The following is an 18708-nucleotide window of genomic DNA, read 5'->3' on the forward strand; positions in this document are numbered from 1 at the left end:
GCCAGAAAGGCTGAAACAGCCAGCTGGGAAACAATGCTGCCAACGGTTGGTCATATGTTAAATTCAATTTTAAATATTTGTATGTTGTGGATTTTAAATTGCATTATTTTCCTTGGTCGGGAGAAAAAAGAAGGCTATAATTGAACGTACTACTACTACTACTACTACTACTAATAATAATAATAATAATGCCTACCTCTCACAAAGGCTGAAACATCCCGTTGGGAAGCGATGCTGCCAACGGTTTTGGTCATCTTCGGTATGGAATACTTTCTCTTTATGCTTTTCCGAGGAAATATGCCCTTGCCATTGCTTCTCGCTGTTACAGTTTTTGCCGCACATCCAGCAATGAAAGTCAACCTGAGGAAAAAAAGATTAATCACTAGAGGGCCAAGAGAGTTGATTTGAATGATTTGCTCATGTCCCAACATCCATGAAGATGCTGAATCTGTTTGGCTCGGCACAGGGCTCTTGTCTCGGCCACATTTGCTAAGTTTCTTGGAGCCAAAACAATTGCCCCAAGCCTTCCACTGAACTGATGGCAGGAAGTGATACCTGGATCTTCAAGGACTTACTGTAACTTCAGCATAATCCGTTGGCATGTGGATCTGCTTCCCATTCTCCTTGCTGGCTTGAGCAGCCGGATCTTCGCCCTTTTCGGGCTTCTGGCTCTTCAGCCACATTTCATAGAGCTGCTCCATGTCTTGAACTACAGGGAGAAAAGAGACCGTAGGAAGCAAGCGCCCATTCAGACAGAAACAAGCAAAACAGAAACAGGCTGGTTTATGCACTATTTCCATTTATGCACTATTTCAATATACAGGCAGTCTCCAAGTTACAAACAAATAGGTTCTGTATTTTTGTTCTTAAGTTGAATTTGTATGTAAGTCAAAACAGGGAAAATTTTAAGTGTAATATATATGTCTTAACTTTGGATGGTATAGGGAAGGGTGGCTTGTTGTGGAAACAAGGATTGGGGATACAGCTTCAGTGGAGACCCTTTTCCCCCATGATAATAAATCTTCCAGGAATAGATTTCCCTTCCTTCCAAGGGGAGATTTCTCTCACTTCCTGTTGTCTCAGTCCAGTTCTTAACTAGGAATCATTTGCAAGTCAGATGTTTGTAACCCAGGGATGGCCTGTACTTCTGGCATGCCAACCTGCCCCAAAGTATGTTTTCAATATTAAGAGTTGAATACCATAGTTTTAATGAATTTTATTTATTTTACTTAAAAAAAATAATTTTGTATTGGTTTATGGTGCGTACAGAAAACAAAACCGACACCAGAGGAAAATGAATTTTACATGTTGACTTACTGCCGTTCTCCTTCATATAAGTCCACATCTCTCGCTCTTCATGACTGTGGGCGAAGGAGCAGTTCCCAACGTACTGGCATTTTTTGCCTGACGCAATGTGATTGCACAACTAAAAGAGAAACAGGCTCCATGTCACATCGACTGCATTCTTCCAAGGTGAACGATCACCATTAAAAAATCAGTAAGGTATTTTTGAGTGGTGAGCTCGAGAAGAAATGCTCGTTCCATCAGGAAACCTACTGCGCTGAATTGGAATTGGTTCCCTCCTTTTAGTCCCAAGCTCCTTTCGTGGAGAGCCAGGGTCTAAACCAGGCAAGGGCAAACTTGGGCCCTCCAGGTGTTTTGGACTTCAACTCCCACAATTCCTAACAGCCGGTAGGCTGTTAGGAATTGTGGGAGTTGAAGTCCAAAACACCTGGAGGGCTCAAGTTTGCCTATGCCTTGTCTAAACATAACCCAAGCTATTGGAATGCTTTTCAAAGGCAACTGTTTCACCTTAAAATGCTCACGGCAATGAAGCGTTTTGGAGCAAAGTTGAAGCCTTCTCAGAAGCTTAGGGACAGGAAATATGTAACATCAGATCTGGACACCATTTTTTGGTAAAACAAATACAAATGGAACAATGGGAAAAAGTCTGAACCAAGAGTTTGAAATTTACATTGAGTCATGACTTCAAAGAAAAAAATTATGGAAGGAAGTATAGATAGTACCTGACACCAGAAACTGGGTTAAGATGTATTTAAAAAGGCCCAGAAATACTGGGCACAAATACAAAAGATTATATAAGAAATTGTTAAAGTTTAATTTGAAACAAAACCTGAACTCTGTTAGTGCATGTGTTAACTGTAAAATGCAAGGAACAATGCTGAATGTTTGGGCCACACCCAGGGAGCTAGCTGAGCCTGGGAGTTTTGGTTACTGTTACATTTTTAGGTTTGAGCTATGCAGGTGCTTGCAGGGAGAGAGAGACAGACACTTTACTGTGTTCTTGCTTCATGAGCTGCTGGAAAGTTTTTCCACATGGACACTGAAGGAACATTCATATCTCTCAAAAAGGAGAGTTAATACAACTGATCTCATGATTGTAAATATGCAGTTCTGCGTTACCAAGAGAAAACTACTTGTTCTTTATTGATCATCTGCATGGCATATTCCACCTTGTCTCCTGCACTGTGCTAATAATATAATATAATATATTGTGTATACATATAATATTGATTATATTATAATGTGATACAATATAATACTACTAATAATAATACAATATTATAATTATATATTTTATATTACATGTAATATTACTAATAATATTACAGTATAATGGTATAGTACAATATAGTAATATATAATATTAATAATGTGCTATGATAATAATATAATATATTGTATTTACATATTACTTGTAAGCTGCTCTGAGTCCCCTTCGGGATGAGAAGGACAGCATATAAATGTCGTAACTAAATAAGGAATAAATAAATATTTTCTTTCTCTGGCAAGACAGTGTGTAGACTGACTAAATGTGAACTGCGCATGATTTTCATTACATGATAAACTATCTGAGATGTTAGATGAATAAATCAATAGAAACTGTGGAAGGAATTTGCTGTATATGACGAGGACAGCAGGAATGATCTCTGCTCAAAGATGGAAAGGCTCAATGATTCCGTCCCAACTTATGAAAAGAAGCGAACTTGCAAAAATTGATAAACTTACTATATTTACTGAGGAGGAATTTCTATCTAACTTTAAGAAAGAATGGGGCCCATTCATTATGTTCCCCCAGCAAAGATGGGGCCTAGACCTCCATCACTGCTTTTTTGGACTAGAAGAGTATTATTATGTGAGAAAGGAGGTACCAATAGTTCCTTTTCACTAAATGGTAGAGAAACAGAGATATAACCACCATATAAAGAATGTAAAGCCCTTAGATTAGATAACATAGATTGTTTGTAGTTATTGGGGGGTTTATGTTTAGGGTATAGTAGTAGTATTCTAGAAAAATATGTTTAATCTTTTGTTGTTGTTGTTGTTGTTTGTATGTATGTGGGTTTTGTTTTAATTTGTCTGAATAAAAAAGACTTAAGGAAAAGGACTTAAGGGCTGCACAAAACTAGACCCTAAGCCAGTGACAAGCCGAAGGCTAAACTGGACCCCTGATTCTGAAAGACATGCTCACATCAAACTGCAAAGGCACTTGCTTCTTGGTGGGGAGCGGGCGGATGGTGTTCCACTTCTTGCGCTCGTTCGACATGACCAGCATCACCCGGCGGTCCTTGGTCCACCTGAAGAAAAAGACAAGGAAGCATTTAAGGCCACTGGGAGCAGCTATTTGGCTCATCGATAAAAAGGAATCCAGTGTGGATTCGAAATGGACAGAGGTGGAAACTTCGTGGTCGAGCACAGAGTATGCAAATGGAAAGTACACAAGTGATGAACCAGAGAGCTTCTGTAGGTTTGTTCTTAAGTTGAATTTGTTTATAAGTCAAAACAGGGACATTTTCTAAATGTAACTCTGCATAAAATGACACAGTGGGCCTTGAGTTCGACACTTGTGGATCAAACAGAGGAGGAACTTCCTGCCTGTAAGAGCTGTTCAACAGTAGAACTCTCTGCCTCCAAGTGTGGTGGAAGCTCCTTTCTTGGAAGCTTTTAATCAGAGGCTGGATGGCTATCTGTCAGGAGTACTCTGATTGTGCAGGGGGTTGGACAAGATGGCCCATGTGGTCTCTTCCAACTCTATTATTCGATTATTCTATGGTCTGACTGGATAAGGCAGTTGTTTATATTGCTACAAACAGTGGTCTTCTCTGCCTTCCTTGCTCCTTGGTTTTGGGAAGAAAAAGACAATTGGCACATCGATACACTCATTTGTTCACAACAGTCCCTTCTCAAGGAAGGGTGACACAGGTGCCCTGGACTCAAACTCCCATTGCTCTGGTATTTATTTATTTATTTACTGTATTTGTATACCACCCTTCTCAGCCTTCAAGCGACTCAGGGTGGTTTACAATAGCAACAATTCAATGCCCAAAAACACCATAAAACATTTAAAAACATTAACACATAATGTTAATGTTTCCCAATAGGACCAGCCTCCTTGGACCACACAACTTACGGGTGCCTTGCTTTGGCGCTACAATATTTCTTGTTTTTGTCCGGCTCACTAACTTGGCCGTTCCGCCAGCACTGTGCGCACACAAACTTCATTTTCAGGTTCAGAGAGCCATGCTTCACTTGGTTACTGAGGATCTGGAAAATGAAAGAGAATGTAATTATTTCTGGGCAGATATTATTACACTGTGTAACATTATTTTTGTTCCTGGGTTATAAATGTAATTTCCTAATTGGTTCCAGCATAAAAACATGGAAAAATGTATTAAGTTGCAAAATCTTTGTTTTTGTGGGACATCCTGCAGCACATTTGGCTATACTTTTTCAATGAATATCTCACAGAGTCCCAACTAATTCAATATAGTTTGTGGCAGCCACAAAAACAAAGCTGAGAAACATACCTGGGCCCCATGTGCGTTAGACTCCATATTCTGCCAATATTTTTTCGATTCTTGAACAATAGCCTCATGGGAAATTCCTGTGAGAGAAAGAGAGAGAGATGCATCTCACATAAACTGTGATGAAGCCTCTAAGATTCACTGCTTGGTGACCCTTTCAATTATTGGTAGCAAACACATTTTCATTTCGAAAAAATGATTTGGGACCGGAAATGAAGCCATTGAATGGCATTTGGTTGTATCTGCGGATACAGGGATCTGAACTACTACTACTTCTTACACACCTCTCCTCATGGCACAACATAGTTGAAACACATAATCCTAAAACATTATGTAAAATACATACACTAAAAGGTATTTCTATAAAATACATATATTTAAATACACAGAGCTTTCCCCTTGACATTAAGTCTAGTTATGTCCGACTGGGGGGTGGCGCTCACCTCCATTTCTAAGCTGAAGAGCTGGCGTTGTCCGTAGACACCCCCAAGGTCACGTGGCCAGCATGACTGCATGGAGCTTCCCTTACCTTCCCGTCAAAGTGGTGCCTACTGATCTACTCACATTTGCATGTTTTCAAACTGCTAGGTTGGCAGAAGCTGGGCCTAACAACAGGAGCTCACTCCACTGCCCGGATTCGAACTACCAACCTTTCGGTGAGCAAGTTCAGCAGTTCAGCAATTTAACTTGCTGCACTACCTTGTGTACATGAAGCAACATGAAATCCAATTGTTATGTTATTTTATCTTATTGTGTATGAGTTTGCTTCATCTGTTTTGTACTCATATGTTGTATGTATTTTACTGTGTTGTTATTGTGTTTTGGATTTACTTTATTGTATTATGCTGTTGGGCTTGGCCTCATGTAAGCCGCCCCGAGCCCCCATTGGGGAGATGTTGGTGGGGCATTAAATAAAGATTATGATTATGATTATTATTATTATTACTATTATAAATGGCTTCTATGTCTTATCAAATGGATCTTCCTCTATTTCTCCTTTTGTTCAACTTGTAGCTTAGGCATAGCTCAATGCTATGGAATCCTGGGTGCTGCTAAAGGGGGCTGACGCCTTACAGACTACAGATCCCAGGATGCCATCGCACTGAGCCATGGGGGGAGGGGTTAAAGTGGTGCCAAACTGCATTAATTCTATAGTATAGACCAGGCATGGGCCAACTTAGGCCCTCCAGGTATTTTGGACTTCAACTCCCACAATCCCTAACAGCTTCAGCCCCTTTCCTTTCCTCCTTCAGTCACTTAAGTGGCTGAGGGGGGAAAGGAAGGGGCTTGAGGCTGTTAGGGATTGTGGGAGTTGAAGTCCAAAACACCTGGAGGGCTGAAATTAGCCCATGCCTAGTATACCCAGAGCAAAGATGATACACAGGACATCTATCCATATCCTGTCCCTTCATTATTGTTATTATTATTAATATTATTATTTCTTACTCACCTCTCCTCATGGCACAACATAATGAAAACACTTCATCATAAGGCAGTATGTCAAATGCATACATTAAAATGTAGCCAACAAGTGGCCCTTTTCACCACCATTCGAGTTTGCCTTGGACCTCTCTCTTCCAGCAATTGAGTTTTAATCAGTAACTTTTAAACTCATGTCTTGTGTTCAGTATATTTTAATCTTTGTTCTTGTTTTTTTAAGATACCCGTATTGACTCAAGTCTCACGTGTCATCGAATCTAAGGCACACCTCCATTTTAAAAACCTTGAAGCTAAATAAAGTATTTGTTGGTGAATGTTATGCGCTGCGGCCAAAAGTGCTCTCTTTGTAATTTGGCCAAAAAAGGTGCACATTACAGTGGTTGCCTGGTTAGGATTCCTTCTTTGAAAACGAAAGTGTTAGGACACCAAAGCTTCCATCATTGGAAAGGAAAGCCTTGGGATGCAGGTTTGCTGCAGAATGAATCTACTCTAACTGTCCTGGCTTAATGCTATGGAATTATGTAGTTTTCCAAGGCCTTGAGCCTTCTTTGCCAAATAATGCTTTTGCCTCACCAAATTACAAATCCCAGGATTGCATAGCATTGAACCATGGCATTTACATTAGAGATGAAGTCCCTGAAAGAGGAGCTCCAGGAGTTGAAGCAGCCTTTTTCTTTGGCTCAGCACTCAGATACCTATATGACACGGATCCAATGCGGATCCTGATTTTGGCAGTCATTTAGCTCAAAAAGGTGAGTATTAGATTTGAGTAAAAACAGTAATGTTTATGATTTTTGTGTGCTTTGAGCCCATCTCGAGCTACAATGAGAGGTGGGAAAGAAATATTACACTATGTAAAAAAAAAAATTATTCCTGGGTTATAAATATCATTTCCGTATTGTTTCTATCATAAAAAACATGAGAAAAGTTTATTAAACTGCAAAAACTTGTTTCTGTAATTAACAACTATTTTCACAGTAAGTACTACACAAACAGGAAACAACACCTTCAAAGCAGGAAGTGAACATTTTTCAAATTTTGTTACATAGTGTTGTGATGTTGACGACAACGATGATGCTTGCCCCAGGGATGGTTCCTGCCTGGCCAGGCCAGATCAGGTAGTGCCCAGGGGTGAAGGGAAGAGTGTCCTTTCCCCATGCTCAGAGGCCCCTCACCTGTCTTGCTCTGCATCATCCACACCTGGAGCTCCACCAGGCTGTGGGCATAGAAGCACTCGTCGTCCCGCGAACAGCCGTAGCGCACCTCGTGCCGACACAGGTCCAGCTGGCACTGCAGGTGGAAAGGCCGGATCTTGGAATACTTCACTGTGGTTTCCCGCAAAATGTGGACAAGGCACCTGAGGGACAGGATGGGGCCAAGGCCACAGGAAAGAGAGAGAGAGAGAGTGGGGCAGGTTTAGAAACTTCTGCTAGACAGAAAATACTGTCTCAGCCACCGTCACAAGGAGCAGCTGCACATGCTGCACCCTGCATTAAAATATTAAAATATGGGCTCCCAAACCTTTTCTTCCCCCATTGTTCCCAAAACCCATTTGCCTTATCAGCCCCTCTGAAAAACCTGTGAAGAATCACAGTCTGGCCTCCTTGCAACCCCATTTGTTTATCAAGACAACTCTCATTTGAAAACCAAGGAAAGGCTGGGAACCTACTTGTTGTCTTCGAAATCATGCATAACAGGATGGGAACAGGTTGCAGCGTTATCCTTATTCCGTTTGCTGATGATTCTAGGTTTATGCTCAAAACATTTCTGGAAAACAAAAAGGAAAACACTCTTAGGGCAAGAAACAAGAAACCTACTGGTTTGTCATTTTCATCTTGCTCTCAAAAAGAATAAGTCCTGCATAGAATGTGCAGGACCCTGGTGGCACAGCGGGTTAAACCGCTGAGCTGCTGAATTTGCTGACTGAGCTTCCAGTGGGAGCTCACCCTGCTAGAGAGCAGGGTGAGCTCCCACTGTTAGGCCCAGCTTCTGCCAACATAGCAGTTCGAAAACATGCAAATATGAGTAGATCAATAGGTACCGCTTCTGCAGGAAGGTAACAGCCTTCCATGCCGTCATGCTGGCCACATGACCTTGGAGGTGTTTACGGACAACGCTCCATCTTAGAAATGGAGATGAGCACCACCACCCAGAATCAGACACAACTAGCCATAATGTCAGGGGAAACCTTTACTTTTACCTTAGAATGTCTATTAGTTCCAAAACTTAATCAGGACCAAATAATAATAATAATAATAATAGTAATAACAATACTTACTTAGCTAATATTTAAGCCTCCCACTCATTACCTGTTGATTTTTCATTTATTTATGTTTCCCTTTAAGTATCCTATTATTTATACCCCTCTTTTTGTCTCTAAGTCTCAAAAGAAGATCACAGTAAAACCAGTGCAATGCAATCAAAAACCTAAACATATACAAACATTGAAATATAATTAAACAGTAATGGTATTAACAAGAAAAGGTGGCAGTTTCTACAGATTCAGAACTCTCCACTTCCTCTCTCCCTCCCTCTCTTTCCCTCCCTCCCTTCCTTCATTCCCTACTTGGTTTTGGGGAGCTTCAGTCCAAAATATAGACTTCCCAAATGAGGGCCTTGCGCTGTGCAACCCTCCTTGCAACTGCCATATTTCTGAGAGAGATGTCTCTTCCTTTAAGCCACCACCAGACCTTGGGTGTGCTCTCTGTCAAGGGGTCTCCCTCCCTCCCTCCCGGCCCAATGAATCTATTCCAGATTTGTGGCACCATAGCCATGATCCCACACCTCGCAGAGGAACATGAAGAGGCCGTGATGCTCTTGCAGAAGCCGGGAGACAGTCAGACGGATCTCGCCGTTGCCTCCGAAGAGGGCCTCCCGGCTGAAGGCCCCCTTGCGCTCCAGGGTCCAGACGTCAATCTCTTCCTGGCAGTAGGCAAAGGTGCAGTGGCCCGAGTAGCGACACTCTTCACCGGCTGCAACATCTGGGAATGGCAAGGCGTCAAGAAGAAACCGAGAATGAGAGGGAAGACAAAAGACAACTGTAAACCATACAACTCCTTTTGTCCTCCCTCCCACACAAATGCATGCGTTTCTCCTGGACCGACACAATTTTTGATACCGATGAGAAAAGAAACACACTATGTAACAAAATTTGAAAAAAATTCTGATCCTAATTTGAAAGTGTTATTTCCTGTTTAATTGTGTAGTCCTTACTTTGAAAGTAGTTGCTATATTCCAAAAACTTCAGTATTGCGGCTGCCACAAACTAGGTTGAATTGGTTGAGATATTCATTGGAAAACTATAGGAAAATTTGCTGCAGGATGTCCCATGAAGGCAGTGTTGTTGTTTAATAAACTTTTCCCATGTTTTTATGACAGAACTTGGGAAATGACATTTATAACAGAGGGACAAAAATCGTGTTACATCATGCTAATCCCTCCATGGGAAAACAGCTTAGAAAGAAGAAGAAAAAGAACAAAAATCGTGTGACATAGTGTTATATATGATTACAACAGCAAGAATAATCTATATCCAGACCTACCAAGGCTAAAGAAAATACATTTCAAATGATTCCTAAATGGTACCCAAGCCCCACTGAACTGAAGATGCCTCTAGCTCCACTGTCGGAATCCTTACCTTTACATATATAATAGGGCCCCACGTATTGCGTTTTTGTTGGCCTGGGCCTGATCTTCTTCCAGGATTTATCTTCAGAGTTCTTTATTCTCCCAATGAGGATGTCCTTCTTACACAGGTGGTCTAGGTTGGGATGATAAATGTATTCCCACAGTTTGGGATCTGAAAGGAAAAGGAAAGAGGTGGCTCATTTAATATATGTCCCCTCATAGAATCCTAGAATTGGAAGGGACCTCCAAGAGCCATCTAGCCCAACCCCCTTCTGTCTCCTTGCAGGAAAAGCACAATCGAAGCATCCTGTCAAATATTGAAACATGTCTCCTCTCAGCCTTCTCTTCTGAGGCTAAACAGACCCAACGGCTGCTCTGGCCAGAGCGAAGACAGAGGGGAGCAGAAGACATTTCCATCTTGTCTTCTGTCTTTACTAATAATACAGTATATCGTATGTACAATATACATACTGTATGTATACTGTATGTATAATACAGTATATCGTATGTACGTATAATATTTATAATATTATAATGTAATACAATATAACACTAGTAATAATAAAATATTATTTACATAAAATAAAATATTTACACTACATGTAATATTACTAATAATATAACAATATAATGGTACAGTGCAATATAGTAATATATAATACTTTTTTTTTTATCATGTCAGGAACGACTTCAGAAACTGCAAGTCACTTCTGGTATGAGAGAACTGGCCGTCTGCGAGGACGTTGCCCAGGGGATGCCCGGATGATTTGATGTTTTTATCATCCTTGTGGGAGGCTTCTCTCATGTCCCCGCATGAAGAGCTGGAGCTGATAGAGGGAGCTCATCTGCCTCTCCCCGGATTTGAACCTGCAACCTGTCGGTCTTCAGTCCTGCTGACACAGGGGTTTAACCCACTGCTCCACCGGGGGCTACATTATATATAACACTGATATTGTACTATGCTAATAATATAATATATTGTATGAAAATATATTTTGTAAGCCGCTCTGAGTCCCCTTCGGGGTGAGAAGGACGGCATATAAATGCCGTAAATAAATAAATAAATAAATAAACTGTTGAAGTTGCTCCTCAGAGAGATTCTTCATGGTCTCCAGACCTTCGATCCTTTTCATCACCCTCAAATGGACCCCTTTCCTAGAGTATGACTTCTCTCTCCCCCTTTGGTCCCATCTGCAAACTGGATCCGCATGCACGCCATGGGCTTCGCAAAAGCTCCTCCTCACCTTTCCGGACAAAGCAGGCCTGGCAGGCCTGGCGCAGATCATGGCTGCCTTCCAGTGGATTCCTCACTGCCAAGGAGGCTGCTGCTGTCACCGCTGTTGAAAGGCTTGGCACATTGGCAGCCCCCCCGCCAAAGACGCCGGGAAAGTCACTCCGAGGCGGACTCGAAATCCCAATATAGTTCTCAGAGCTAAACAAACTTGGGGGACCATTAAGCTGTTGGGAAGGAAAAATGGTTCTCATAAATATATACATATACATATATACAGGGTGAGGCAGCATAACTTCCTTTTTTAAAATTTGCGCCACTCGGTTGGTTGAAGACATAGCGGAGCGCTACTGGTTTCGTTCAAAAGCAGGAGTATAAAGTTTTGTCTTTACACAGTTCAGTCACCATCATGTGTTGGAACAGTGAGGAGCATGCTTTTGCCGTTGAGGCCTACTTTTCGAGTGGATTTGGAGTGGCCGGCTCGCTCTCCAGATTTGGCCCCTTGTGATTGTTTTCTATGGGGTTTTTTGAAATCCCGTTTACGTGAACCGTCCAAGGACCCTACAAGATTTGAAGACCAACATCCAGGAAGAAATTGCCAACGTAACGCCTGTCATGACAAACACCAGAAATCGGTTTACTCAGTGTATGGAGAATGGAGAATGGGGACGTCACCTACCTAATTTGATCTTCAAAACTACGTAAAACAAAACTTTAGGTATGCGCCTACATTATTAAAAAAAAATCTGATTTATACAATGGATTTTATTAAGTTTTGAAAAAAGGAAATTATGCTGCCTCACCCTATACATACATACATACATACACACACACGAAAGATCAATCTCCCAGTGACATAGTATGATCCATAATGACCCCAGTTTCATGCACCATGGAATCTAAGGCACACCTTCATGTTCAAAACCCTGACAACAAAAAAAGTATTTGCTGCCGAATGTCATGCACAAAAGGTGGCAAAAGGTGCCCTCTACTGTAGAATGAATGTACTTTAACTGCCTTGGTTCAATGCTATGGAATCATGAGGGCTATAGTTTTGCAAGGCCTTGAGCCATCTTTGCCAAAGAATGCAAACTACGAATTCCAGGTCATTGTAACATTGAACATGAAATTAGAGATGACCTCCCTCAAATGGGAGCTCTGGGTGCAGCTCCTGAAGAAGCTTCCCCTTTTGCATTGGGTCCACACTAAGATAACCGAATCTAATGCAAACCCTCATTTTGGCAAAAAGGAGGAGCATTCAAGAACATATTTCAGATATTTGCAAACTTCAGCCCTCTAGGTGTTTTGGACTCCAACTCCCACAATTCCTAACAGCCTTAGGCCCTTTCCTTTTCCCCCTCAGCCACTTAAGATGACCTAAGGCTGTTAGGAATTGTGGGAGTTGAAGTCCAAAACACCTGGGGAGCTGAAGTTTGCCCATTCCTGACATAGGGTGATGGCATTTTAAAAATCCATCCAAAGGGCCTCAGAGAAGCAGTCACAGAACTCTCCTTTGCCCCACTTTATCTTTACAACAACCCTGCAAAGGAGGCCAGGCCAAGAGAGTATTACTATCTTTCTTCAATTCTAAGACACACTTTTATGCCTATACAAACATCTTTAAAAATGGGGTGCATCTTAGAATCGCATGTGTATTTTATGTATTTCTGTTGGTATTGAAATTAGGTGCTTCTTACAATTGGTGGCATCTTACAAGGGAAGACATGCAGTATCATGGTTTCGGTTTTTCACGTGTGTATTTCGATACATGCATTTTAATGGTGTTGCATTTGTCTGCCTGGTTTAGCCAACCTTGCCACTGGGAGAGGCAGATAATAAATAAAATTGCATTATTATATTGATATAATAATTATTATTTTAAAAAATTGAAAAGAATAAACATTGACAAAATCATGATCTGTCAACTGCCAAAGGCCCACCTTGCTTGGATCTGCACGCATCATTTGAAAGTACATAATAATATCGAAAATACATTATTATATTATTTCATTATAGTATATTATTATTATTATTATTATTATTATTATTATTATTATTATTGAAAATACATTATTTATTATTGAAAATAAATATTGTTATTATTATTGAAAATACATCACACAGTCCTAGAAAGCTTGGGAAGTGTTGGACTTGTGAAATTGTTTTAAGAAATCCAGCATATATATCTCGTTTGCTGTGTCATTCTGTGTTTTTGTGTCAACAACAATAATAATAATAATAATAATAATAATAATAATAATAGATGGAGGTTGTACCAAGTTTATGATGATGATGATGATGATGATAAATCAAACAGGCTTTGACTCCAAATCTAAGCCTGGTTTGCAACAGTCCTGGCCCCATTTTTAAAATGTTCAAAAATTGTCTTCTGCACAAAAACCGTGATGAGAATGGACACACTCAGGGTTCAAAAGAGTTAAGGCTAAAACTAAAATTAAAATTTTAGAGTGGTGGGAAGTTACCGTTACTTACAAGCCGTAGAGGAGAACTGCTGTTTAACGCTGAGCCGACATCTCTAGAAAGAGAACTGGGTATATCTACTGGGATTAACAAGACCACAAGTTAGTGTGATACTCCTATTTCACATACAAGAAAGGTGATAAGGCGGAATCCATTTTATGGCCCTGACCAGTCCCCATGGCTGCAAACATCCTGCTTGGACTCCCCCCATCTTCTTACCTCTTTTAGAATCGCCTATGGAGAAGCTACTTAAAGAGGAGCAGAAGTTGTCCAGGGCAGAGACCAAGGGCTGGGAGGGGTATATCTCAGAGTAAGAGCCCGTGGAGACGAAGCCCGGTCCCACAGACAAGGACCCCAGCAATGGGGCCGAGAAGGGGATGCTGGGAGCGATGGCAGCCGCCGGGAGGGCTCCGCGGACAGCTGGGCTGGGCTGTGGAGAGAAGGGAGGGGAGAGGTCAGGCGGGGGCCCCCTCGGACAACGATGACACCAACATTTTTCCCAAGAAAGGCCAATAACATGGATGCAAGGAGGGGTTGCCAGCGTCTGGGGCACATCTTCCAAACCAAGCTTTCTCTGCAGCATACAGGAGCCAGGAAATACAGTCAGTTAGGCCCCACAAATACACTATTATACTTTTACCCTCATACAGGGATATTGATGAAGAACAACTGTCATGAAACACTGAAGAAGGCCTTTTAAAGCCTACAGCAGAGCTTTCCAAACTGTGTGTCAGTGTGCTGCACAAATGTAGTGAGAAACCTCTGAGCCTAATAAATAATAAACATTTCTACCGATGATTATATTATTATTATTGTACTCTGCTTGAGGCGGGGTACAACACAGTTGAAAATAAAATGCTATTAAAATCCATATAACGAACACATCCAGGTAAAATGGAGCCCCCGGTGGCGCAGTGGGTTAAACCCCTGTGCCGGCAAGACTGAAGACTGACAGGTCGCAGGTTCGAATCTGCGGAGAGGCAGATGAGCTCCCTCTATCAGCTCCAGCTCCTCATGCAGGGACATGAAAGAAGCCTCCCACAAGGAGGATAAAAACATCAAAATCATCTGGGTGTCCCCTGGGCAATGTCCTTGCAGACAGCCAATTCTCTCACACCAGAAGCAACTTGCAGTTTCTCAAGTTGCTCCTGACACGACAAAAAAAAAATCCAGGTAAAATCAGATGTGTTGTTGTTTATTTGTTCAGTCGTTTCCGACTCTTCGTGACCTCTTGGACCAGCCAACACCAGAGCTCCCTGTCAACCGGGGCCATCCCCAGTCCTTCAAAATCAAGCAAGTCACTTCAAGGATACCATCCATCCATCTTGTCCTTGGTCGGCCCCTCTTCCTTTTTCCTTCCATTTTCGCCAGCATCATTCTCTTCTCTAAGCTTTCCTGTCTTCTCATTATGTGGACAAAGTACTTCATCTTTGCCTCTAATATCCTTCCTTCCAATGAGCTATTGGGCATTATTTCCTGGAGAGTGAACTGGTTGGATCTTCTGGCAGTTAAAGGCACTCTCAGAATTTTCCTCCAGCTCCAGAGTTCAAAAACATCTGTCTGCCTTTGCTCAACCTTCCTTATGGCTCTCGCATCCATAGGTTACTATGGGGAATACCATTGCTTTGACTATGCAGATCTTGGTTGTCAGTGTGATATCTCTACTCTTCATTATTTTATCGAGATTGCTCATTACTCTCCTCCCAAGAAGTAAACGTCTTCTGATTTCCTGGCTGCAGTCTGCAGTCATTTTTGTTCCTAGAAATACAAAGTCTGTCACTCCCTCCATGTTTTTTCCCTCTATTTGCCAGTTATTCATCAGTCTGGTTGCCATAATCTTTGTTTTTTTATGTTTAACTACAACCAAGCTTTTACACTTTCTTGGTTAGAAGGCTCCTCAGCTCCTCCTCACTTTCAGCCATCGAAGTGGTATCATCTGCATATGACGCTCATGGCATTATTGATGTGCTCAAATTCCAGCACTGTGACAAGGTAACAATCCTTTGCAGGAGAAAATGCAGATGAACATTCACAATAATGAGATGTGTCCCCATACACTGCATTATTGCAATGTATGTATGTGTCTGAATCCCTCAAGAGAGGTTGCTTTAACCTCCAGACTGCTAGTAATAGTGAATGACTGTATTGCGAAATGACACAGGTTTCAAAAAGTGAAATAGTTGGGCAACTGACCTAAGGCCTTGGGAACCACAATCAGGATGGATAACACTATGTAACAAAATTGGAAAAATGTTCTGTCCCTGGTATGAAAGTGTTATTTCATGTTTGATTGTGCAGTACTTACTTTGAAAATAATCGTTCTACTTCAGAAACTTTGTTTTTGTGGCTGCCACAAACTCTGTTGAATTGGTTGTGAGTTTATGAGAGATTTATTGAAAAACTATAGCAAAATGTCCCTGTAGAATGCCCCTTTCACAAAAACAAAGTTTTTACAGTTAATTAACTTTCCCCATGTTTTGATGATCGAACCAATTAGGAAATCACATTCATAACCCAGGAAAAAAATCGTGTTACACAGTGTGATCCCAGAGGTTTCAAGGAAAAGGCAGCTGGAGAAACAAAACTAGATGGCAGCTTCTCACCATGGCGCTTTCCCCGGGGTCCGAAACTGAGTCAAGCAGCTCATCTATTTCATCTCCAAGGATGTCGTCGCCATCACCGCAATCCAAGCAGCCTTCTGAGAGAGGAAAGGCCCCTCCATTGGCCAAGGAAGGGGCAGAGAGCGGGGTCTTCTCCACAGGAAGGCCCATCAAGTTAGCCGTTGGCAAAGGGGCCAAGTCACCAGACAGGTCAGGGACAAAACCCGGAGGGGTGGGTGAGGAGGAGGACGAGGAAAGGCCCTTCTCCTTCCAGCCAGAAAAATCTGGAAAACAAGAGAGAGAACTAGAATAATTTCAGCTATGAATACACGATGACACCCCTTTATATAGATTGTCAATAATCTGTTGGACAGTATGGGCAAATATGGCCGGGAATTGACTTCCATGAGGGCAATGGCTATAGGACACATGGGTTAAATACAAGGCCAAAGTGCAACCCCCCCAAGCTCTTTGATGTGGCACTCCTCCTCATCCTGACTAGGACTGATGGGAGTTGGGAATCAGGGACATTTGAAGACTGTAGTTTGTGCTGTTGAATCAGGATAGTAGGGTTTGCATCGAGATACAAAGCCTGTGTATATGATGCCTGGCTTTAAAATGCCCTTTAGCCTTTTCCCAACCTCAGAGTCCCAAGTGCTTGGGATTGTGATTCACTAAGTAATTAATTTCTGTCAAAAAAAGGTAATTGTTTCAAAAAGTGAAATATATCATCTGTCACATGATAATAATAACTCCCCATGATAATAATAAGTCTTCCAGGAGTGGATTTCCCTTCCAAGGAGCAGATTTTTCTCACTTTGTGTTGTCCCACCCCTTTCTTAACTGTGAGTTCGTTTGTAAATTGGATGCTTGCAACTTGTGGACTGCCTGTGTGTGTGTGTGTGTGTGTGTGTGTGTATGTATGTATGTATGTATGTGTGTATATGTGTAAGTGTGTGTATATGTATATTGACAAGCTGGAATGTGTCCAGAGGAGGGCGACTAAAATGATCAAGGGTCTGGAGAACAAGCCCTATGAGGAGCGGCTTAGGGAACTGGGCATGTTTAGCCTGAAGAAGAGAAGGCTGAGAGGAGATATGATAGCCATGTATAAATATGTGAGAGGAAGCCACAGGGAGGAGGGAGCAAACTTGTTTTCTGCTTCCTTGGAGACTAGGACGCGGAACAATGGCTTCAAACTACAAGAGAGGAGATTCCATCTGAACATTAGGAAGAACTTCCTGACTGTGAGAGCTGTTCAGCAGTGGAACTCTCTGCCCCAGAGTGTGGTGGAGGCTCCTTCTTTGGAAGCTTTTAAGCAGAGGCTGGATGGCCATCTGTCAGGGGTGATTTGAATGCAATATTCCTGCTTCTTGGCAGGGGGTTGGACTGGATGGCCCATGAGGTCTCTTCCAACTCTTTGATTCTATGATTCTATTATTCTATGTATATATGTGTGTGTATGTATATGTGTGTATATGTGTGTGTGCGTGTGTGTGTGTATATGTATATATATATATACACACACACACACACATATATATATGGCGCTTTGTCTCCACAGATTCTTCGATCAAGGGCCCTTCAAAAGTCACCCTAATAAGGCTGATGCGGCTCTCCGTGGAAATGGGTTTTACATCCTTGCTCTATGGTTATTGGAACTGAAGCATTAGGAGGTCAGCAAACCAGGAAGGCAGACCTAGCACCTGATTCTTGTCTCCTTGAAAACCTACACAGCTGTGATCTACAAACTGTGAAGAAACCAATGCATTCCCTCTCTACAGCCCCACCCAACTGACCTTCAAATAGCAATAAATCCCATTCGGGGAAAAATAAGAGAGTGGATTCCCTGCTTTATGTAACTTTTCCCCACTAAGTCCTGGAAACCTCACCTGATTCAATATCTTCTATAGAAGCATTTGAAACCTGCAAGAAAACAAAATATTTTTCAGCAGAGCGTCTACACAGCAGTGCCTCATGGCATACACACAGTACATACATATATACTGAGGCCTCAAAAAGGTTTAATAACAAGTATCTTCCACTCTGGCCGAACAGGAGAGAAAGCCCAAAACGCAAGTGCCGCTAACACAAACCATATTGCTGTCCAGCCTCCTCTCCTAAAAGGTAATCAGGTAGCAGCCAGATATTGTAAACACCCACTGAACCAATTTAAAAAGCAATGTATCCATTATTAAACATAAAGCCAGCTGGTATTCATTTTAAACACAAATCCATATGTGTGTTTCCTCTTTTCAGCATCAGAAATATTTTCTAAAGTGCTGTTCTGTTATTGAGAATCCCAGCCAAATATATATATCTATCTATCTATATAATAAAGAAGAGTGTTTGTATGCGACGGACAGAGGAGGGAAGTGCGGAGGGCAGAAGTGTATGTGCCAGCGTTTTGATTAGCCAGCCTGAAAATTCCAAGATTCTGATTGGCTGCCACAGAGGTGCTATTTGCATATGGTCTCTGATTGGCCAGCTTCAATAGGAGCCC

The 18708-nt window shown here is 41.7% G+C and overlaps 1 protein-coding gene across 2 annotated transcripts in view; it reads right to left on the reverse strand.

The window, feature by feature from the left end:
* Positions 1-18708, reverse strand: part of LOC137095142 (zinc finger CCCH domain-containing protein 7A-like) — a 34158-nt gene that overhangs the window by 2103 nt on the left and 13347 nt on the right. Inside the window, exons 8-22 of one of the 2 annotated variants that reach the window (XM_067461443.1) lie at positions 18098-18131; positions 16209-16489; positions 13825-14035; positions 13618-13685; positions 11138-11351; positions 9904-10065; positions 9051-9247; positions 7936-8033; positions 7442-7623; positions 4830-4906; positions 4433-4566; positions 3494-3599; positions 1318-1426; positions 576-709; positions 197-360 (exon numbers count right to left, since the gene is read on the reverse strand). In XM_067461443.1, coding sequence (XP_067317544.1) covers positions 197-360; positions 576-709; positions 1318-1426; positions 3494-3599; positions 4433-4566; positions 4830-4906; positions 7442-7623; positions 7936-8033; positions 9051-9247; positions 9904-10065; positions 11138-11351; positions 13618-13685; positions 13825-14035; positions 16209-16489; positions 18098-18131 — 2171 coding nt within the window. The remainder of the gene's footprint in view (positions 1-196; positions 361-575; positions 710-1317; positions 1427-3493; positions 3600-4432; positions 4567-4829; positions 4907-7441; positions 7624-7935; positions 8034-9050; positions 9248-9903; positions 10066-11137; positions 11352-13617; positions 13686-13824; positions 14036-16208; positions 16490-18097; positions 18132-18708) is intronic. The other variant, XM_067461442.1, reaches the window with a different exon arrangement.

The sequence above is a fragment of the Anolis sagrei genome, chromosome Y, assembly GCF_037176765.1.
Source record: "Anolis sagrei isolate rAnoSag1 chromosome Y, rAnoSag1.mat, whole genome shotgun sequence".
Lineage (NCBI taxonomy): Eukaryota > Metazoa > Chordata > Lepidosauria > Squamata > Dactyloidae > Anolis > Anolis sagrei.